This window comes from Pteronotus mesoamericanus, unplaced genomic scaffold, assembly GCF_021234165.1.
Source record: "Pteronotus mesoamericanus isolate MK-2021 breed Mesoamerican mustached bat unplaced genomic scaffold, CSHL_Meso_final scaffold_85, whole genome shotgun sequence".
In the NCBI taxonomy this organism is placed as follows: domain Eukaryota; kingdom Metazoa; phylum Chordata; class Mammalia; order Chiroptera; family Mormoopidae; genus Pteronotus; species Pteronotus mesoamericanus.
Genome location: NW_026555329.1, coordinates 48,129,943 through 48,154,034, shown reverse-complemented (window position 1 = coordinate 48,154,034; position 24,092 = coordinate 48,129,943). Strand labels below are relative to the sequence as shown.

The window sequence follows — 24,092 nt, the reverse complement described above, 5'->3', positions numbered from 1 at the left end:
CAAAAGTGAGGCATAATGGCTAATTATTATCTATACCTACACTTCTACATATTCACTGCCACAATTCTTGTCCAAATTTCATTGTCTCCCACTTAGCTTCTGCAATTGCTTTCTTACTGATGTCCCTTCTCCCTATCTCCCTGTCTCCTCCACCACCTCCCCTGCATTAGTATAGTGTGAGAATCTTATTTGTTTCACACCTTATCGTCATTCAATTTGTAGTTCTTCATTTTAGCCATTCTGGTGAATGCGCACTTTTAATTTGTAGTCTTACACGACCATTTAATTAAAGCACCTTTTTATATGTTTACTGGCACTCGGACATCCTTTGTGAGGTGCCTGTGATAGTTTTGGTCTGTTTTTCTCTTAGTTTCTGTTTTTCTTTTTTTGGGTTTGTAGGGATACTATGTGGATGCCAGCTACTAGTTTTTTGTTACCTAGATATAGCTCAATATCTTTCCCCACTCTGTGGCTTGCTTTTAATGTAGGGTTTTTATAAGCAGAGGTTCTTAATTTGACGTTTTTTCATGATATTATAAGTGGGATATTTATTTTTTATATTTATTTGCATATATAAATAAAATTTATATATATTTGTAATTTTGATTGATTTGACAGAGAGAAAGGAACATCAATTTGTGGTTCCACTTATTTATGCATTTATCTGTTGCTTTTTGTATGTGCCTGACCATTGATGAAAACTGAAATGTTGGCGCTATAACAAACTGACCAACCCAGCCAGGGAAAATAATTTGTGTTTATAGGGATGGGTAAAAGTAGGTTTACAGTTGTACTACAAATAAGTAATACAATAAATAATTAATTGTAATAAATAATGTAATAATTAATAATAATACAAGAAAAAACTGTTCTATACTCTTAACTGGAAACCTACTTTAGTCCACCACTGTATATATTTACCTTTATTTACTGACCCTGCTAAATTCACATACTATTTGAATTATTTATTGACTCTTTTATACTGTTTACATATACAATGTTTTTTGAGAATAAGCACAATCTTCATTTCCAATTCTAATATATATTATTTATTTTTACCTTATTGAATTGGCAATATTGCACTGGGTTATCTAGTACAATATTAAATAGAAGTGGCTAAGGGGTGCATCCTTGTCATGTTCTAGATTTCAAGGAAATGTACTTCAATACTTTACCAAGTATAATATTTACTATAGATTTTATTCTTATTATTTTTATTATATATATATTATTTTAAATTCTTTAGTAGATTGAAGTTTACTTCTATTTTTAATTTTCTAAGAGTTGATAAAAATCAGGAAGATCATTAAATTTTATCAAATATATTTCTGAATTGACTGAGATAATCATAATTTTCCACCTTTCTATTGTCAGTGTGGTAACTTATGTTGATTTATTTTTACATTTAACACATTTTAATAAAACTCTTACAAGAATTGTACAGAATACAAATAACCATTGTTGCTTATTTAAAAAATCCAAATGTTGGCAATGTCCAGAATATTGTAAAAAATTGTTTAGAATTGTTTAGAAGTGTGTTGTTTAATCTCCATGTATTTTGGGATTTACTAGTTGTCTGATGATTTATAGTTTAATTCCACTGCAGTCTGATATCAGACATACTTTTCAAGGAGGTTGGGTATTTTTTATTTATCTTTTTATTACTGGTGCCAATTTCTTAAGTTTAAAAAATACGTAGAACAGTATTTAAAAATTATCTCTGAAAACTCCAATAAGTCATCCTTGGGTCTGTTTCCATGGTTATTGGGGTCAGATCATTAAAATTAATTAGGATTTACTTAGCTGTCTGAACTGTCTTGATGTTTTCTACCACTGGTTTGGCTTGACTCTACAACGTAGCTAGTCAAGACTCCAACCGACAGTTTGGGGTTTTGTTAAGACATTTCTTCCATCTTGGAGGATGCAGAATTTTGGTTTGTCTCTGGCACTGTGATTTACAGCAAACTCTTCTTTGACCGTCAGCAGCTTTTTGTTGACATTGATATCTCTCTTATAAAAATACTTGCAAGTACTTGTCAGATGGGGCAGTAAGTGAAAGCTGTGTTTGCTTCCTCCCATGCCTACATCAATACTACAACTAAATTATAGAACAGTAAACCTAGAGAACCATTTGAATATTAGTGGAACAGAAATCCTATAACTAAGGATAGAAAGAAGACACATGGAGAATGATAGGAGGAGCAGAGATGCAAAATTGGCAGGCCCCATACCCACATGTGGTGGTTGAGAATCTGGAGGAATATCTCCGCTGCAGAGGAGTGAGGAGTTCAAGCTCCACATCAGGCTTCCCTGCTGAGAGCTTCAATGCAGAGAAGAGGAACCCCCAAAACATCTGGCTGTGAAAAACAGAGGGTATTTCATTCAGCCAGGTGAAACGGAAGGCTCTGGACAATTGGGAGTCCTCTTAAAAGATCTATACACAGAATCTGGCTTGTAAGCACTCACCCTGGGATCCAGCAAAGTGACTTGGGAAATGACAGAGATATACAGGGAGAAAATGAGTTGTGTGGCTTTTCTGTGATGACTAGTGGGACAGCCACCACTGTCTCTGTGTTGAGTCTTCCCACCAAATGGTGAGCAAGCAGGTGCCATTTTTCTTCTGTTAAACCCTCCCTCAACTTGAGAAAATCTGAATCTGAATGAATCTAGTAAACTCCATTCTTTCCACCCTGATAACTCCCTGAGACTTAACCACAGTGAACTGGCATAATGCCAGAAGCTCTTTTGGTAATAGGCAGCTAATCTTGGCCCACACTACATTCTTTCTTAAAAAAGAAAACTCTCAAAGATCTACACACCCTAGATGGGTGATGGCTGATCTCAGTGTACTATTTAGCCTTTAACTGAGTTCACCCCAGCCAAGGACTAGTGGCAACCAGCCTTGGTTTGCATAGAAGTTCGTCCTACATGCCACCAGGTCCAGCAGAGATAGCTACCAACTGTGGGTTGTTTGTAGTTTCTAATAAGTAGCATTGGTGAGTTACAGGCAGCTGGTAAACTTGGCCTGCACCAGAGCCCTTCTAAAGAAGCACCAGAACAAATATACCTGGTGGCTAGCTTCAGATCACAAGATAATATCACCTGCTTAGCAATAGAAATGGCATACCAAAGGGTAGTCTCGGCAAGCGCTGTGGAGACAGCCCCTGGAGAGCAGCTTATACCCTAGACATGGCCAGTTCTCACAGACAATCTGCCTGAGGGTCATCTGACCCACTGATGTGCCAACAGCCAATCAAATCTTAACTACAACAGCAGAGCACACACAACCTCATAAGGGACACCCCTGGAGAACCTGCCTCAGGTAATCAGGGAGACTGTGTCACTGGGCCCCAGAGGACACACTACATAAGGCCACCCTGCCATGTCTGGGAGATATAGGCGATCTACCAAATACAAAAACAAAACAAAATAAAACAAACAAACAACAACAACAACAAAAAACAACACAGGGAAGCATCCAAAATAAAGAGACAAGTAAAATAAAATAAAAACATGTCCCAAATGAAAACACGGGAAAAATCTTAAAAAAAAAAAAAAAAAAAACAACTAAATGAAATGGGAGCAAGTGATGTACCGAAGAAACAGTTTAAAACACTGCCTATAAGGATGCACAAGAAACTCAGTGTAAACTTTACACTGAGATAGTAAAGATTAAAAAAAACAGAAACTATACAAAAGAAACAAAAAAAAAATGAAGATATGATTATTAAAATAAAGAATGTACTGGAAGGAATCACCAGCATGTTAGATGAAGTACAGAATCAAATAGCTCTTTGGAAGACAAGGTAGAAGAAAACACCTAATCAAAGTATCAATAAATAAGTAAACAAATAAATTGTTTAAGGGACCTTAGGGACAATATCAAGTAACCACATTCATGTTATAGGGGTACCAGAAGGAGCAAGGGATTGAAAACTTATTTGAAGAAATAATGACTGAAGAATCCCCTAAACTGGCCAAGGAAATAGATATACAAATCCAGGAAGCACGGAGTCCCAAACAAGATGAACCCAAAGAGGCCTGAACCCAATAAGACTCATCATAATTAAAATCCAAAAGTTAACAACAGAGAGAGAATCTTAAATCAGCAAGGAAAAAGCAGTTAGTTACCTCATAAACAAGAAAGAAACAGAGGCATGGAAACAGGGAACAGACTGACAGCTGTTGGAGGGGAGAGGAGAAGAAGAACTGGATGGAAGCAGATGAAGGGATTAGTCAAAAGACATATATGCATAACCCATAGACACAGACAACAGTCTGGTCATGGCCAGAAGAAAGAGGGGGTGGACAAAGAGGGGGGAAAGGGAGACATGTATTATTGTCAAAATAAAAATAAAAGAAAAAAAGAACTACTAAACTTCGCGACAGCATGGATGGAACTGGAGAACATTATGCTAAGCAAAATAAGCCAGGGGGTGAAAGACAAATACCATATGATCTCACCTATAAGTGGAACCTAACCAACAATACAAAGATGCAAGGAAAATAAGACCAGCAACACTGAAAGGAAAAGAAATCAACAGAGACAAGAGGGAAGGAGGAAGGGGGCGGGGAAAACGAAGGGAAGGGGCAAGTCAAGGAACATATAGCAAGGACTCATGGACAAAACCAAAGTGGAAGAGCTGAGGGAGGGAAGGAGGGAGGGGGCAAGGGAAAGTGGGGGGGGGAGGCAGTGACAAATGTATTTGAAAAAATAAATTTAAATTAAATTAAAAAAAAGAAAAGCAATTACATACAAAGGAGCTAGTTACTCAACAGAAAGTTTGCAGAGCAAAGGGACTGGCAAAAAATATTCAAAGTGATAAAAACCAAGGACCTGCAGCCAAGTCTATTTTACCCAGCAAGGCTATCATTTAAAATTAAAGGAGAAATAAAGAGCTTCTTATATTGAAAAAGCTAAACGAGTTCATACCACCAAAACAGTATTTCAAGAAATGCAAAGGGACTTCTTTAAGAAAAAGAAGGGGGAAAAGAACATAAATGTGAATAATAAAATGTAAATAACTACACACTCAGTAATAATCACTTTAAATGTAAATGAATTAAAATGCTCCAATATAAAGGCATAAGGTAGCTGAATGGATAAGAAAACAAAACTCATATATGTGCTGTCTACAAAAGACCCACTTCAAATGAAAATACATAGACTGAATATAAAAGGATGGAAAAATTTGATAAAAATAAAAACAAAAATACTAGGATAGCAATATTTATATCAGACAAAACACAATTTAAAAAAAAGAGTACAAGAAGTGATAAATCAGGACTTCACATAATAATAACGGGATCAATCCAACAAGAGGACATAACCCTTTTCAACATTTATGCACCTAAATATATAAAGAAAATATTGATGGACATAAAGGGAAAGTTTCATAGTAATACAGCCATAGTAGAAAACTTTAACATGCCTTTGACATCAATGGATAGATATTCCAGGGAAAAAGTTAGCAAGAAAGCAGTGGAATTATATGACACATTAGACTGCTATTTTAAAACATTTTATCCCAAAGAGGCAAAATATGCATCCTTTTCAAATATACATAAAACACTTTCTAGGAGAGACTGTTTGTTATGCCACAAAACTAGTGTCAACGAATTTAAGGAGATAGAACTCATATCAAGTTATCAAGTATCTTTTCTCACCACAATTATATGAAAGTAGAAATTTATAACAATATTAAAAGCTGAGAAATACACAAACATATAGAGGTTAAATAACATGTTACATGTACACACACACACACACACAAAATGGGTTAACAACAAGATCAAGAAAATGAAAAAATACCTTGAGACAAATGGGAAAAAAAGTGAACCAAAATCTATGGGATGCAGTAAACCAGTCCAAAGAAAGGAACTTATTGAAATACAGGTCTAGTTCAAGAAACAGAAAAGCTAAAATGAGTGATCTAACTTTACAACTAATGGAAGTAGAAAAAAGCAAAAAACAGAGGCCAAAGTGAGTAGCAGAAAAGAAATAATAAAGATTGAGTAGAAATAAATAGATTCTAAAAAATTACAAAAGAAAAATAAAATGGAGAGCTGGTTCACTGAAAGATAAACAAAATTGATAAAACTTTAGCCAAACTCATCAAGAAAAAAAGAAACGAGGACCAAAATAAATTAAATTAGTGAAGAAAGGGGAGAAATGACAACTGATGCAATGGAAATGCAAAGGACTACAAAAAGGAATAGTATACGACAGAAAGAAAGAAGGAGATTCTACCCTTTGTGACAGCATGGATGGAAGTGGAGAATATTAAGCTAAGTGAAATAAACCAGGCAGTGAAAGACAAATACCATATGATCCACCTATAAGTGGAACCTAATTAACAAAACAAACAAGCAAAAAAAAAATATAACCAGAGACATTGAAATAAAGAACAAACTGACAGTGACCAGAGGGGAGTGAGAAGGAGGATAATGGGGGAAAGAAGGGGAAGGGCTGGGATTGAGTGTGGGAGGTTGGGCTGGATGGGGCAAGGGGAGTGGTAGGGGGAAAATGGGAATAACTATATTTGAACAACAAGAAAAAAAAAAGAAAAAAAGAAAACGAAAAAATACCATTAAAAATTACATGCCCACAATTTGCACAATCTTAAATAAGTGGATACACTCCTAAAAACATAAAATCTTCCAACAATGCATCAAGATGAAACAGAAAATCTGAACAGCCTGATTATTACTAACAAAATTGAATCAGTAATCAAAAAAAAAAAAAAGAAAAAGAAAAGAAAACTCTTCAGAATCAAAAGCCCTGGACAAAAGAGCTTCACAGGTAAATTTTTATCAAACATTCAAAGAAGAATTAACACCTACCATTCTCAAACTATTCCAAAAAAGTTCAAGATCAGGGAAGTCACCTGGCTCATTTTAGGACTCCAGCATTGCCCTGGCTCTGAAACCAGACAAACACATTACAAAATAAGGAGAGGGAGAAGAAGGAGGAGGAGGAGGAGGAGGAGGAGGAGGACAAGGAGGAGGAGGAGAGGGAGAAGGAGAAGAAGAAAAGAAAAAAGAAAATTATAGGCTAATATCCCTGATGAACATAGATGCAAATATTCTCAACAAAATGTTAGCAAATCAAACTCAGAAATACATTTAAAAAATCATGCACCATGATCAAGTGGGATTTATTCCTGAGAAGCAAGTATATATAGTTCACTATCTGCAAATCAACGTGATACACCTGGTAAGCAAAATGAAGGATAACAATCATATGATCTTATCAGTAGATGCAGGAAAAGCATGTGACAAAATCCAGAATCCATTTATGATAACAAACCTCTCACAGAAGTGAGAATAGAGAAAACATACCTCAACATAGTAAAGGTCACTTATCACAAACCCACAGTTAACATCATACTCAACTGATAAAATTTAGAGTGTTTCCTTAAGAACAGGAACAAGTCAAGGGTGTTCACTTTCACCACTTTTGTTTAACGTAAAAGTACTAGACACAGCAATCAGACAGGAAAAAGAGAAGCATTCTAGTTGGAAAAAAAGAAATAAAACTGTCATTATTTGTTGATGACATGATACTATATAGAGAGAATTCTAAATATTCTACCCAAAATACTAGAATTGTCAATAAATTCTGCAAGTATCAGGATACAAAATAAATATTCAGAAACTGGGAAAATTTTTATACACCAATAATGAACTATCAAAAAGAGAAACAAAAAAAAAATCAATACCATTTATAAGTGTATAAAAAAGGAAATGAAAATACTGAGGAAAAAATTTAACCAAGGGGGAAAAGGACCTGTATTCAGATAATTATGACATTGCGGAAAGAAATTGAAGAATACAAAAATAAATGGAAGTGTATAGAGTGCTTGTGAATAGGAAGATTAACATTGTTAAAATGTCCATACTGCCCAAAGCAATCTATAGATGAATGCAATCACTCTCAAAATACTATTGGCATTTTTCACATAATTAGAACAAATAATTCTAAAACTTGTATGGAACTGCAAAAAACCACTAATAGCCAAAACAACTTTGAGAAAGTAGGAAGTTGGAGGTATCACACTATCTGGTACAAAACAATACCATGAGCCGCTAGTAATGAAAAGAGCATGGTACTGGCATAAAAATGGACACACAGATCAATGGAACAAAATAGCAAGCTCAGAAAAAAAAAAATGCCAATATGTTCAATTAATGTCTGACAGAGAAGACAACAATATACAATGGGGTAAAGACTTTCTATTCAATAAATGGTGTTGGGAACCTTAGACACCAAAACAAGTGAAACTAGATCACTTCTTACACCCTATAAAAGAATAAAGTCAAAATGGATTAAATACATAAATATGATACCCCAAACTCCTGAAGAAAACATAGTAAAATCTCAGACATTTCTTGTAGCAATATTTTTTGGATATATCTCCTTGGGCAAGGAAAACAAACAAACAAACAAATGGGACTACAACAAGCTTGAGAGATTTGGCAAAAATGAAAAAAGACTCATGGACATAGACAACAGTGTAGTGATTGATGGGGGAGGGGATATAAGGGGACAAAATGGTAATGGAAAAATACAATAAAGGTTAAATAAAATATGAAATTAAAGATGTTTTTACATAGCAAAGGAAACCATCAAAACATGAAAAGTCAACCTAGAAAAATGGAAGAAGATATTTATCATTGATTTATCCAATAAGGACTTAATATCCAAATTTATAAAGAATTCATACAATTAAACACAAAAAAACCCTAAACAATTCAAATTAAAAATGAGCAGAGTAGACAAATGGACACCTTTCCAAAGAGGAGACTTGGGGATGGTCAATAAAAATGGGAAAAGATGCTCAATATCACTAGGCATCAGGGAAACACAACTTAAAACCACACAAAGATATCATTTCATATATGTCAGAAGAGCTATTATCAATAAATCAACAAACAACTGGTGGTGAGGATGTAGAAAAGAGGGAACACTCAATCACTATTGGTGATATTGCAGGTTGGTGCTGCCACTATGTAAAACAGTATGGAAGTTCCTAAAATAAATTGGAGATAGAAGTATCTTAAGACTCAGCAATTCCTTTCCTGGATATTTATCCAAAGAAATCCAAAACACTAATTCAAAAAGATATACACACCCATATGTTCACTGAAGCATTATTTACCATAGCCAAAATGTAGCAGCAACCTCAGTGCTCATTGACAGATGATTGATTAAAGAAATTGTGGTGGGTTCCAAGATGACTGCAGTATAGCTGGAAGCTCCATCCACTTGTTTCCAGACCCAAACTGGATTTGCAGCTAAACTGCAAAGTATTTGACTTGAAAAACCATTAGAAGTGTAGTTGATGTGGGAATTTATAAACAGAAGCACAGAGGAAGATGGGAAGAGACAAGGATAGAGTGAGCCCCAAGACCCAAGTGCAGTGTCTTGGAAGCCAGAATGGTCACAACACCAGGCAAGGGTCCCCAAACCAGAGCAGCAATAGATGAGGATGGAAACTTGAGTAGCATTGGACAGTAGGAGGCAGTGGGAATTCAAACCACCTGGGAGAATCTGAGTACACCATCTCAGGAAAGGAGCAAGTCTATTGTTACGACACTTGCTTTAGAAGTTTGCCCCCATTTGTGACTGTTGGAGGAGCCAAGCAGAAGTTTGTAGAAGAGGCCAGCTCTATACACACAGCTGTGAATTTGAAGGGTCCTCTGTTCTCTGGAAGGACTCTGAGAAGAGAGCCAGTTGGAGACTGGGTGATGAGGCTTGAGGAAGAGGACTGCTCTTGCCTACATTGAGTGCATGGGCAGTGACCCTCCCCCCACCTGCTGAGACACTGGGTCTGCTCTGAGGCAAAGGGATACAGTTATCTGTTCAGTTAGATCCTGCAAGGGGAGTAGGACTTTAGCCCAGACTGTTATGGATAGAGCTGAGAGTGTTGGTCTTGTGCTGCTGTCATGGACCAGGCAAAGAGATTTTTTTTTCTTCTTTTGATCCCCTCCTGCTTGGGAGGGCAGAATGGAGGTGCCAGCAAGACATGCAAAGCTGGGTTTTTGTGAATGTATGTCCCAGGCACTCTTCTATCTTTGAGTCAAACTGGCAGGGTCTGGGATCTGCAGGTACAATACGTAAAAGCAGAGGAGAGCTCAACTGCCAGTCCCCCTTCCTAAAGAACGGGCACTGCACCCAAGTGTGTTTGAATCGCCCCTGGAAGGTCTAGGTTACCCCTGCTGAATGCATTTCTGTGGGGGAAGACACAGCGAATCAGAGCAGGAACATTTAAAAGACAAGACCTAAGGTAGACCCAACCTCTGGGCTCTGAAGGCCCCGCCTGCTAGTCTACTAGAAACTCTGCCCTAAAAAACTTGCTGAGGGTTTGTTGGAGACAGTGTCTGTCATTGGCTTGCAACAAAAAAACCTTATTGGAGGCCCTAGACCAGGCACAGCAAGGGGTCAGTTTCAGAAAACACCAGAGCAGGATTCAATGAGCTCCACATTCAGCATATCCAGACACTGACTGCACCAGGCACAACAAACTGCTGAGGCAAACACACTTTTTCTCTTTTCTACTTCATTTTTGTTCTCTTCTATTTTTGCTTTCATGTTTCTTAACTTTCTTTCCTATTCTCACTCCATCTTTCTCTCTTTTTTATTTTTTATTATTTTCCAATTTCTCCTTTACTATTTGTTATTTTAGTGCCTTTTAATTCTTTTTCTCTTCATGTATTTTGTTTAACATTATTATTTTTACTATAATTTTTTCTTTTTTCTTCCTTCTTTCCTATCATATTCTTTTCTTTCTTTATTTTTCCTTCTCTAATTATTTTGTTTCTTAGATTTTATTATCCTTTATTCATTTTGTAATTTAAATTATTTTTTTTGTTTTCTTGTGTTATATTTTTGCTTTTTTTTCTTTTCTGATTCTTCTTGTTTTTGATGTTGGTGTTTGTTTCTCTTTTATTTTTGAGTTTTTTTGGTTTTGTTTTGTTTTGTCTTACTTTGTTTAGCCAAGACCTGTACAAAATTTTTAGGACTTGTTCTGGGCTTAACCTCACAGTCAACCATCCCAAGGATCAAACTAAGCCATGAAAGAAACACCACCAATCTAAAATCAATTATAAGAAGGCCCACATAACTCACTATGATCATTCCTAAAACAAAGCAGCTCAGGTGAAAAAGGAAACTGCACCACAGGCTCTCACATGACACTGACTGCAGAAGGTCCCCCCACCAATTTGGGAGACATAGAAGTTCTATTTAATACATAGAAACAAATACAAAGAGACAGCCCAGATAGGGAAACAAAGAAACAGACCCCAAATCTTCAGGAAAAAAAAACAGCTAAATAAAGTGAAGATAGCAATTTATCAAATACAGATTTAAAAATAATTGTTGCATGGACTCTCAATAGCAAAAAAAAAAAAAAAATAAAACAAAACATAGAAACTCTGAAAAATAACAAAGCATAAATGAGGATACACTAGAAAAAATTACCAGTAGGTTGCATGAAGCAGAGGATTGAATGAGCAAATTAGAGCACAAGGTAGAAAAAAATTACTCAGTGAGATCAGCAGAGGGAAAATGAATTAAAAAGCAGGAGGATACCTTAAGGGATCTTTGGGACAACGTGAAATGTAATAACATTCACATCATAGAGGTACCAGAGGAAAAGAGACAGCAAGGGATAAAGAACATCTGAAGAAATAATGGCAGGAAACTTAGGTAATCCACTGAAATAAAATGTCACACAAGTGCAGGAAGCATATAGAGTCCCAATCAAGATAAACCAAAAGAGAAACACAAACTGGCATATCATAATTAACATGGCAAAGAGTAAGGACAAAATAAGAATTACAAAGTTAGCTAGAGAATGACTGTTAAGTACAAGGGAGCTCTCATATGACTGTCAGCCAATTTCTCAACAGAAACACTCTAGGCCAGAAGTGATTGGCATGAAGCATTCAAAATGATAAAAAAAAAAAAAAAAAAAAAAAAAAAAAACAACAACATACAACCAAGCACACTCTACCTAGACCACACCCTAAAAAAGACTAAAGGAGTTCATTACCACTAAGCCAGCATTGCAAGAAATGTTAAAGAAACTGCTTTAAGATTAAGAAGTAGAGAAAGGAACATAGTTACAATGGAAAAATTGCACAAAAGTATATATCTATAATAACCTTAAATGTAAATGGATAAACATTCCAATCAAAAACATAAAGTAGCTGAATGAATAAGAAAACATGACCCTTATATATGTTGTCTACAAGAGATCTACTCCAAGACAAAAGATTTACACAATGCAAAATGATGGAATGGAGGAAAATATTCCATGCAAATAGAAACAAACAAATAAACAAACAAACAAACAAACAAAAGCTGGAGCACCAAAACTTATATCTGACAAAATAGACTTCAAAATACTGACCATAATAAGAAACAAAAAAGGTCATGACACAATACTAAAGGGATCAATCCAACAAGAGAATATAATCCTTATAACCATGTATGCACCCTATATATGAACAACTAAACATGTGAAGGAAATCTTGATGGACTTTAAAGAAGAGATGAACATCAATGCAGTCATAGTAGGGGATTTTAATAACCCACTGTCATAAATGGATATGTATTCCACATACAAAAAAAAAACACCTCAAAAACCAACAAGGAAACAGTGACCTTAAACAACACACTAGGTTAAACAGATTTCATCAATATCTATAGAACATATCCCAAAGCAACAGAATATGCATTCTTCTCAAGTACATATGGAACATTCTCAAAGATAAATCATATATTGTGACACAAAATAAGTCTAACGAATTTAAGAAGATTGAAATAATATCAAGCATTTTCTTGCACCACAATGGTGTAAAACTAGAAATTAACCTCAATAAAAATGCCTAAAAACCATGCAAGTACATGGAGGTTAAGTAGCTTATTATTAAATAATGAATGGGTTATCAATGAGATAAAGGAAGAAATTAAAATTGCCTGGTTAACAAGTGAAAATGAACACACAACATCCCACCACCTATGGGACACAATGAAAACAATCTTGAAAGATAATTTCATATCAATACAGGCCTACATAATGAAGCAAGGAAAATCTCAAATAAACAGTCTAAGCCTCTACCTAAAAGAACTGGAAAAACAACAACAAACAAAGCCCAGAGTAAGTCAAAGAAAAAAATAATCAAGATCACAGTGAAAAAAATGACATAGAGACTAGAAAACAATTCAAAAGATCAATGAAACCAAGAGCAGGTTTATTGAAAAGATAAACAAATTGACAAATCTTTAACTAGACACATCTAGAAAAAAGAGACAGGACACAAATAAAATCAGAAATGAAAGAAGAAAAGTAATAAGTGATATCATAAAAATACAATGGATTTAAAAAAATACTATGAACAACTATATACTAAGAAATTAAATAACCTGGGTGAAATGAATAAATTTCTAGAAATATACAATCTTTCAAACCTGAACTAAGAATCAGAAAACCTAAATAGATCAATAAGAATTAATGGAATAGAAACAGAAATAAAACTTGCAGAAAACAAAAGTCATGGATCATATGGGTTCACAGGTGAATTATTTTGAATTTACCTATCATTCAAAGAGGAATATATCCTTCTCAAACTATTCCAGAAAATCAAGACAAGGGAAATCTTCCAGGCTGTTTTTACAAGGCCAGTATTATCTTAATTCCAAAGCCAGATAAAGACATTACTACAAAGAAAGAAAATTATAGGCCAATATCCATGATGAAAATAGATGCTAAAATCCTCAACAAAATATTAGCAAACTGGATGCAACAATACATTAAAAAGATTATATATTATGATAAGAGGGATTTATCCTGGGGATGCAAGCAAGGTTGGTACAATATTTACAAATCAATAAATGTGATACACACATAAATGAAATAAGAGATAAAAATCACATGATCACATCAATAGGTGCTGAAAAAGCATTTGATAAAATCCAGCACTTTATGAAAAAAACTCTAAGCAAAGTAAGAACAGAAGAATCATAAGAAAGGCCATATATGAAAAACCTACATCCAATATCATACTCAATGCACCAGAAGAAAAAGTGTTTCCCTTAATATCAGCAACAAGACAGGAATGTCCACTTTTACTACCTTTATTCAGCTTAGCACTGGAATTCCACTCACATCATCAAACAAGAAGAAATACAAGATATCCAAATTGGAAAAGAGGAAGTAAAACTGTCATTATTCACTGATGACATGATATTGTACATTGAAAATCTTAAAGACTCCACCAACAAACTACCAGATCTAATAAATGAATTCAGCCAAGAAGTACGATACAAAATCAATACTCAAAAACCAATGACTTTTTACACATTGATAATAAACTCTTGGAAAGAGTAACTAAGAAAGCCATCACATTTATTATTGCAACAAAAAAAGTAAGGTACCTAGGAATAAACTTAACCAATGTGATAAAAGAACTGTACTCAGAAAACTATAGAATGTTAAAGAAAGAAATAGATGAAAACACAAACAGAAGTATATACTGTGTTGATGATTGGAAGAATTAATATCATTAAGATTTCCACATTGACCAAAGCAATCTTATAGATTCAACACAATTCCTATTCAAATACCAATGGCATATTTCAGAGATGTAGAACAAATATTTCCAAAAAATTATATGGAATGAAAAAAATACTCTTAATAGCTTCAGCAATCTTGAGACAGAAGAACAAGGTTGGAAGTATCACAATGCCTGACTTAAAACTACACTATAATGCCGCTGAAATCAAAAGAGCCTGGTATTGCCATAGGACAGATATATATTAATGAAACAGAACAAAGACTCCTAGAAATAGATCCATGCCTTTATTGTCAATTTATATTTGAGAAAGGAGGCAAGAACATACAATAAAGGCATTCTCTTCAATATATGGTAGGAAAATTAGACTGGTACATGCAAAAATGAAAACAGACAATCAAATTACACCATACAAAAAATAAACTTAAAATGGATAAATGACTTAAATGTAAGTTGCAAAACTATAAAAATCCTTGAAGAAAACATAGGGAGTTAAATCTCAGATATTCAACATAGAACTATTTTTGCTGATATATCTCCTAAGGTGCTGAAACAAAGTGGAAGATAAATGGGACTGTATCAAATTAAAAAAGCTTCTGCACAACTAAAAAACCTTCCAGCAAGATGAATAGGAAACCCACTGTATGTGAGAATATTTTCACCAATGATACACCAGACAAGGGTTTAATCTTCAAAAATATATGAAGAGCTCATACAATTCAATGCCAGGAAGACAAACAACCCGATTAAGAAATGGCCAAAAGACCTGAATAGACAATTCTCCAAAAAGGATGTACAAAGGGCACATAGACCTATTAAAAATGCTCAACATTACTCATCATCAGAGAAATGTAAGATAAAAACCTCAATGAAATATCAACTTAAACCTGTCAAAATGGTTGCCATCAATAAATCATCCAACAACAAGTGTTGGCAAGGTTGTTGAGAAAAAAAGAACCCCAGTGCACTGTTGGTGGGAATGCAGTCTGGTGCAGTCATTATGGAAAACAATATAGGGAATCCTTAAAAAATTAAAAATGGAACTCCCTTTGACCCAGAAATTCCACTTCTGGGAATATACCCCAAGCATTCCAAAATACCAATACAAAAAATATATGCACCCTTGTGTTTATAGCAGTGCTATTTACAATAGCTAAGTGCTGGAAACAGCCTAAGTGTCCATCAGTAAATGAGTGGATAAAGAAGCTCTGGTACATTTCCACAATGAAATAGTATGCAGCAGTGAAAAGAATAAGCTCTTACATTTTGCAACAGCATGGATGGACCCAGAGAAAATTATACTAAGTGAATTAAGCCAGTCAATGAAAGGAAAATACAACATGATCTCACCTATATATGTAATCTAATGAATACAATAAGCCCCAAAACTAAATAGTAACAAAAGCTTAGATATATAAAACATACTGACAGGTGCTAGAAAGGAGGAGAGGGGGTATGGGATGAAAGATGATGAAGAGATTAATCAAACAGCATTTATGCACAGCCCATGGACATGAACAACATAATAGAGATTGGCTTGGGGAGGGGACAGGATGGGGCTGGGTAGAGGAGATGGAAGGGAGGAAAAGTGGGAACAATTGTAACAGCGTGAACAATAAAAATAAAACTTAAAAATAAAGTTAAAAAAGAAAATGGTGGGAATGCAGGCTTGTGCAGTCACTGTGGAAAACAGTATGGAATTTCCTCAGAAAACTAAAAATGGAACTGTCTTTTGACCTGGCAATTCCAATGCTGGGATTGTACCCTAAGAATTCTGAAACACCAATTCAAAAGAACCCATGCATCCCAATGTTCATAGCAGTACAATTTATAATAGCCAAGTGTTGGAAGCAACCTAAGTGGATCAAAAAACTATGGTACATTTACGCAATGGAATACAATGCAGCAGAAAGGAAGAAGGAGCTCCTGCCCTTTGTGACAGTATGGATGGACCTGGAGAGCAATACACTAAGTGAATTAAGCCAGGTGGTGGAAAACAAATACCATATGATTTCACCCATAAGTGGAACCTAGTCAACAAAGCAAACAAACAAGCAAAATAATAACCAAAGATGAAATGAAGAACAAAGTGACGGTAACTAGAGAGGAGAGGAGAGGGGGAAAATGGGGGAAAGAAGGGGAAGGGTCATCAAAGAATATGCATAAATGGCACACAGACAAAGCCAAAGGGGAATAGGGTAAGGGTGAGAGGCGGGGATGCATGTGGCAGGGGACGATGGTTAGGGGAAAATGGAGACAAATGTACTTGAACAAAAAAATAATAATAATTAAAGGACAGGTTTTATAAAAAAAATAAAAGCAAATATTGCCTGAGTGGTATCAAGGAGTTGGGGTTAAATTGGATGTTATATTTTAACTCATATTTAATATAATTTTGTTATTATTAAAAACCTCCATTTATCTATGGTTCAGAAAAATAATATAAGATATATTCCTTCCAGCGCGACCCCAAAGAGGCAGAAGCGGGGCGCGCATGAACCAGACTGCCTGCGATTGAAATGCAGTCCGCACAGGGGGTGGATCCTTGGCCGAAGGGGTCACAGAACTGCCCAGAGGCCCCTGAGGGGAGACTAGAAACTGAGGCATTGGGGAAAGAACAGGAGGAGGAACCGGGGAGTCCCGACTCCTTCTCCTTGCCATAGTCTCCATTGCGCGGGAAGAGGCCACACCCCCAAAGTGCCAAAAGCTGAAAAGCACACATAGACACCCCCAAAACACCCAGAGCAGGCACACACACTTGTGTCGAGTGATCAGTGAGGGTTGGCGAGCCTGTGTGTGACCCGCGCGGGCTGGCGAACGCTTGCACCGGCCGCAAAGGCCTCCCACAGACTGGCGCCCATATGGCCTGCAAGGGAGTGCACAGAGCATCAAGGGCAGGCGTAAATTGACCTGCCCACCGGCGATTGCGGAGAGGGCCACAAAATTAGTAGAGCTGCCCAGAGTCCCTGGAGGAGAGACCAGAAACAGGATTAATCAGAGAGTCCTAGAGCTGACTTCCTCCCATTTCTGTAGTCCCCATTTGGCGAGGGCAAGCAACGCACCCAAAGAGCCAAAAGCGGGGAAAATACACAATAGAAGAACCTAAACTGACCAGTGCCTCGGAGCTCACATGCCAGGGGGCCAGATGAGTACGGGAGGTCGCGAATAAGCCCCCTGGTCTGGGGCAAGCACATGCGAGCCCAGGCAGGTGGGGGACCCTGCCACGCTGGGAATGCACTCAAGGAGCCCGCCTGAGAGTGCAGAGAGATCCCCCAAAATAGCCCAGCCCTGACCGAAGGGGTCACAGAGCTGCTCCAAGCAGGAGACAGACACAGGCATTAGACTCCTGGAAGGGTCAAAGAAACAACCCAAGGCCCTATAAGGTCAACAACTGATATCATCAGAGGCAAGCCCAGAAAGAAAAGTAAAGGACAAAAATACTTAACACTCTCTCACAAAAATGGGAAGAAAAAGAAGTTCCCCCCAAATGAGTGGAAAAGGGGACTCCCCACAGAGAGAGCTAAATGAAATAGAGGCAAGGGAACTATCAGATACTGAATTCAAAACAATGGCTCTAAGGAAGCTCAATGACCTCAGCCAGCTCAAAGAGAACTATGAGAAACTGCAAAGAAACTATCAGGATCTTACAGCAAACTATATCAGCCTGGAAAAGCACATAGAAACTATCAACAAGACACAAGAGGATATGAAGAATACCATTTCTGAATTGAAGAACACAGTAGAAGGAATCCAAAGCAGTCTGGATGAAGCCGAGGATCGAATCAGTGAAATGGAGGACAAGGTAGAAAGAAGCTCCCAGAAAGAACAAGAAATGGAAAAGCGGCTCAAAAAGAATGAAGAGGCATTTAGGGAAATGCAGGACAACCTGAAACGCAATAATATCCGTATAATAGGGATCCCAGAAGGAGAAGAAGAGGAGCAAGGGATAGAGAACCTCCTCGAAAAAGTAATGATGGAAAATTTCCCTAATTTGAGGAGAGAAAGGCTCTCAGGGATCCAGGAGGCACAGAGGACCCCATTCAAGAGGGACTCAAGGAGGTCCACTCCAAGACACATCATCATTAAAATGGCAACTATCAAAGACAAAGAGAGAATCCTCAAGGCAGCAAGGGAGAAGGAGAAAGTAACATACAAGGGGGCCCCGATACGCCTAGGAGCTGACATCTCAACAGAAATACTACAAGCCAGAAGGGAATGGCAACAAATATTCCAAGCCATGAAAAGCAAGGGCCTACAGCCAAGGCTGCTCTACCCAGCAAGGCTCTCCATTAAAATAGAAGGAGAAATACGGAGTTTCCCATACAAAAGAAGGCCAAAAGAATACATCTCTACCAAACCAACAGTCCAAGATATGCTAAGGGGACTGGTTTAAGCAGATGAAGGAAAAGAATGAGAGACAGAGGAACACAGGTACAAAGAGAAAAGATGAGTAAGTTTCTATCAGTAATATCTCTCAATGCGAATGGACTAATTGCCCCAATCAAAAGACATAGGGTAGCTGAATGGATAAGAAAACATGACCCACACATATGCTGCCTACAAGAGACCCACCTCAGAGCAAGAGACCTACACAGATTGAAAGTAAAGGGATGGAAAATAATATTCCAAGCAAATGGGCATGAGAAAAAGGCTGGCATTGCCATACTTGTATCAGACAAAGTGGATTTCAAAACAAAGGCCATAAAGAGAGACCCAGAGGGGTACTTTATCATAGTTAAAGGAAGAATATATAAAGAAGACATCAACATTGTAAATTTATATACTCCCAATACAGGAGCCTCCAAGTTTATAAGGAAATTGTTGGATGACTTCAAAAAAGATATAGACAGAAACACACTGATAATAGGGGATTTCAACACCCCACTTTCAAAAATGGACCGATCTTCCAAACAAAACATTAATAAACATATTGTGGCGCTGAATGACACACTGAATCAAACAGACTTAATTGACATATATAGAACCTTACATCCCAAAAAAGAAAAATACACATTCTTTTCAAATGCTCATGGCAGTTTTTCAAAGATAGACCACATGACAGAACACAAAGCAAGCCTCAGCAAATTCAGGAAAATTGAAATAATACCAAACTTTTTCTCAGACCACAAGTCGTTGAAACTTGAAATCAACCTCAGAGAGAAACTTCAAAAACTTGCAAACTCATGGAGACTGAACAGTGCACTATTAAACAATGAATGGGTCAATAATGATATAAGAGAAGAAATCAAAAAATTTCTGGAAACAAATGAAAATGAACAGACAACCGTCCAAAACCTATGGGACACAGCAAAGGCGATCGTGAGAGGGAAGTTCATAGCAATACAGGCTTACCTAAAAAAGACAGAAACATTTCAAATAAAAGACCTAACACTACAACTTCAAGAACTGGAGAAACAACAATAAATAAATCCCAGAGCAAGTAGAAGGAAGGAAATAGTCAAGGTTAGAGCAGAACTCAATGACATAGAGACAAAAAGAACAATTCAGAGGATCAACCAATCCAGAAACTGGTTCTTTGAAAAGATAAATAAAGTTGACAAGCCTTTAAGCAGACTCATCAAGAAAAAAAGGGAGAGGACCCAAATTAATAATATCAGAAATGAAAGAGAAATAACAACTGATACCACAGAAATACAAATGAGCATCAGAAACTATTATGAACAAGTATAAGCCAAGAAATTTGAAAATCTTGATGAAATGGACAAATTTTAAGAAAAGTATAAAATTTCCAACACTGAAGGAGGAAGAAACAGAAAGCTTGAACAGACCAATAACAGCTGGGGAAATTGAAGCAGTAATCAAGAAACTCTCAGCACACAAAAGCCCAGGGCCAGATGGTTTCCCAGGAGAATTTTACAAAACATTTAAGGAAGAGCTAACCCTTATCCTTCTCAGACTATTCCAAAAAATCCAAGAGGAGGGAAGACTCCCAGACTCTTTCTATGAGGTCAGCATCACCCTGATCCGAAAACGAGATAAAGACCCTACAAAGAAAGAAAACAACAATTTTCCTGATGAACATAGATGCTAACATCCTCAAAAAAATATTGGCAAACCGCATCCAGCAATACATTCAAAAGATTATCCACCACGATCAAGTGGGATTCATCCCAGGGATGCAGGGATCGTTCAATATATGCAAATCAGTAAACGTGATACATCACATAAATAAAAGACAAAAACCACATGATCATCTCGATAGACCTAGAAAAAGCATTCGATAAGGTACAGCACCCATTTATGATCAAAACACTCAGCAAAATGGGAATAAATGGGGCACTCCTCATCGTAATAAAGGCCATATATGAAAAACCTACAGACAATATCATACTCAACGGGCAAAAACTGAAAGCTTTCCCACTAAGATTGGGAACACGACAAGGATGTCCGCTCTCACCGCTTCTTTTCAACATCGTATTGAAAGTCCTAGCCACAGCGGTCAGACAAGAGATAGAGATAAAAGGCATCTGAATAGGAAAGGAGGAAGTAAAGCTATCATTCTTTGCAGATGACATAATAGTGTACATAGAGAACTCTGTAGACTGTACCAAAAAACTCCTGAACCTAATAAGTGAATTTGGCAAAACAGCAGGATACAAAGTCAACATTCAGAAATCAAAGGTGTTTTTGTACACCAGCAATGCAATAGAAGAAGAAGAAATCAGAAAAAAAATACCTTTTGATATAGCAAGAAAAAAATAAAGGCATAAATTTAACCAAAGATGTAAAAGCCCTGTACACAGAAAACTATACAACATTGAAAAAATAAATTAAGGAAGACACAAATAAATGGAAGCATATACTGTGCTCTTGGATTGGAAGAAATAATATCCTCAAAATGTCCATACTGCCAAAAGCAATTTATAGATTCAATGCAATCCCTATTAAGATACCAATGACATATTTAACAGAAATAGAACAGACATTTCAAAAATTTATATGGAACCATAAATGACCCCGAATAGCCGCAGCAATTTTGAGAAAGAAACACAAAGTAGGAGGGATCACAATACCGGACATCAAACTCTACTACAAAGCCACCATACTCAATACAATCTGGTACTGGCACAAGAACAGACCCATAGACCAGTGGAACAGAATAGAAAGCCCAGAAATAAACCCAGGTCTCTATGGACATCTAATATTTGACAAAGGGAGCAGAAGCAGAAAATGGAGCAATAACAGCCTCTTCAACAAATGGTGTTGGGAGAGCTGGATGGCTACGTGCAAAAAATTGAAACTGGATCATCAGCTAACACCATACACAAAAATAAACTCAAGATGGATAAAAGACTTAAATAGAAGTTGCAACACCATCAAAGTCCTAGAGGAGAACATTGGCAAGAAACTCTCAGATATCTCACGCAGCAATTTTTTCACTGATATGTCTCTTACAGCAAGGGACATAAAGGAAAGTATAAACAAGTGGGACCTCATCAAAATAAGAAGCTTCTGCACAGTGAAAGAAAACATCAGCAAAATGAAAAGGGAGTCAACTGTATGGGAAAATATATTTGTTAATGATACATCAGATAGAGGTTTGATCACGAGATATATAAAGAACTCACTCGACTCCACTCCAAGAAGACAAATGATCCAAACCAAAAATGGGCCAAGGACCTGGGCAGATGCTTTTCCAAGGAGGAGATACAGAGGGCCCAGAGGCATTTGAAAGGATGCTCAGCATCACTAGCCATCAGAGAAATGCAGATCGAAACCACCATGAGGTACCACCTCACACCAGTCAGAATGGCCATCATAAACAGATCCACAAACATCAGGTGCTGGCGAGGCTGTGGAGAAAAGGGAACCCTAGTCCACTGTTGGTGGGAATGCAGACTGGTGCAGCCACTGTGGAAAGCAGTGTGGAATTTCCTCAAAAAGCTGAAAATGGAACTGCCTTTTGATCCAGTGATTCCCCTGCTGGGACTATACCCCAAGAGCACCAAAACACCAATACAAAAGAACCTATGCACCCCAATGTTCATAGCAGCACAATTTACAATAGCCAAGTGTTGGAAGCAACCTAAATGCCCATCAGTATATGATTGGATCAAAAAATGATGGTACATATACACAATGGAATACTACACAGCAGAAAGGAAAAAAGAACTACTAAACTTCGCGACAGCATGGGTGGAACTTGAGAGCATCATGCTAAGCAAAATAAGCCAGGGGGCGAAAGACAAATACCATATGATCTCACCTATAAGCTGATCCTAACCAACAATGCAAAGGTGCAAGGAAAATATGACCAGCAACACTGAAAGGAAAAGAAATCAACAGAGACAAGAGGGAAGGAGCGGGGGCAAGGGAAGGGAAGGGAAGGGGAAAGTCAAGCAACATATAGCAAGGACTCATGGACAAAACCAAAGTGGAAGAGCTGAGGGAGGGAAGGAGGGAGGGGGCAAGGGAAAGTGGTGGGGGGTAAGCAGAGACAAATGTATTTAAAAAGTAAATAAATTTAAAAAAATAAAAAATAATAAAAATAAAAAAAATAAAAAAGTCAGATATAAAAAAAAAGATATATTCTGTCCAACTTAAAAGAAAATATGAAAAAAGATTGAGAATTCTCAGATCAAAACACGTTTCTTCCTTCTCCCACACAAAAGTCGAGAGAAAAGCTTTCCTGTTTCAGGAGTAGGTTTGTAAATGATTATTAGGCATAAGTGACTATTATATATATGCCTACCGAGTATAGCTGAAATGAAGAGTTTTCTGGCATGGCCTTATGGAGTCTATCAAAAACCCTGAGAGTTAGAACCCTTAGAGAACATGGTTCCCTTCTAAGACCAAGAGGGCCATGAAGTTAGCAGCAGAGTTGTGGGCTCCAAGAAAGGAAGGAATAGCACATGAGCTGCTTCATGTTTAGTCATTTCACTTCGTCACTTAGGCTTCTTTTCAGGACCCATGACACTCACCTCAGCCTGCCAGATGGGGTTCACAGTGTTGCCTATGATCTTAGATCTCCGCTCCTGTCCATGGTGAGGGAGGGCAGGGAAGATACTGTGTTTCCCAGGCTGAATGGAAATCTTCAAGTAAGGATCTGGGTTGAAAAACATCCCTTTCTTCAACCCCATGGCTTGGAAATCTACAAAGTAAATGATAATGTGTTTTAGTGAGGTTGGAAATTATATCAGGCCTTTAATAAGGAGAAAAGTTTATCTAAAACATGAAAAAAATCTTTCACTGTTTATACTATTTCCATATCATTAGAAATATGGACTGATATGTCTGAAGAACCCACTGTGTAAAACATTTACTGGCATGCATTATATCATTTTGGTGAGAAGTCCTTAGAATAAATCAGTATAACTGTCATATTGGTCACTATGCCTTTTAAGAGGGGCCATTGGCCCTTACTGGACTGACTTAAGTGTTTTTCAGGCAGGCTAAGACAATGGGATTGAGTGCGGGTCTGAGGGTTGCCTCAGAAAATTTGGGTGAGCACAGGGAAAAATTCCAACTTTGAAAATCCAGTGAATCTA

At 37.0% G+C, this 24,092-nt stretch overlaps 1 protein-coding gene across 1 annotated transcript in view; it reads right to left on the bottom strand.

The window, feature by feature from the left end:
• HECW1 (HECT, C2 and WW domain containing E3 ubiquitin protein ligase 1) overlaps positions 1-24,092 on the bottom strand; it is a 681,615-nt gene that overhangs the window by 331,869 nt on the left and 325,654 nt on the right. Inside the window, exon 5 of the mRNA XM_054564310.1 lies at positions 23,526-23,695. Coding sequence (XP_054420285.1) covers positions 23,526-23,695 — 170 coding nt within the window. The remainder of the gene's footprint in view (positions 1-23,525; positions 23,696-24,092) is intronic.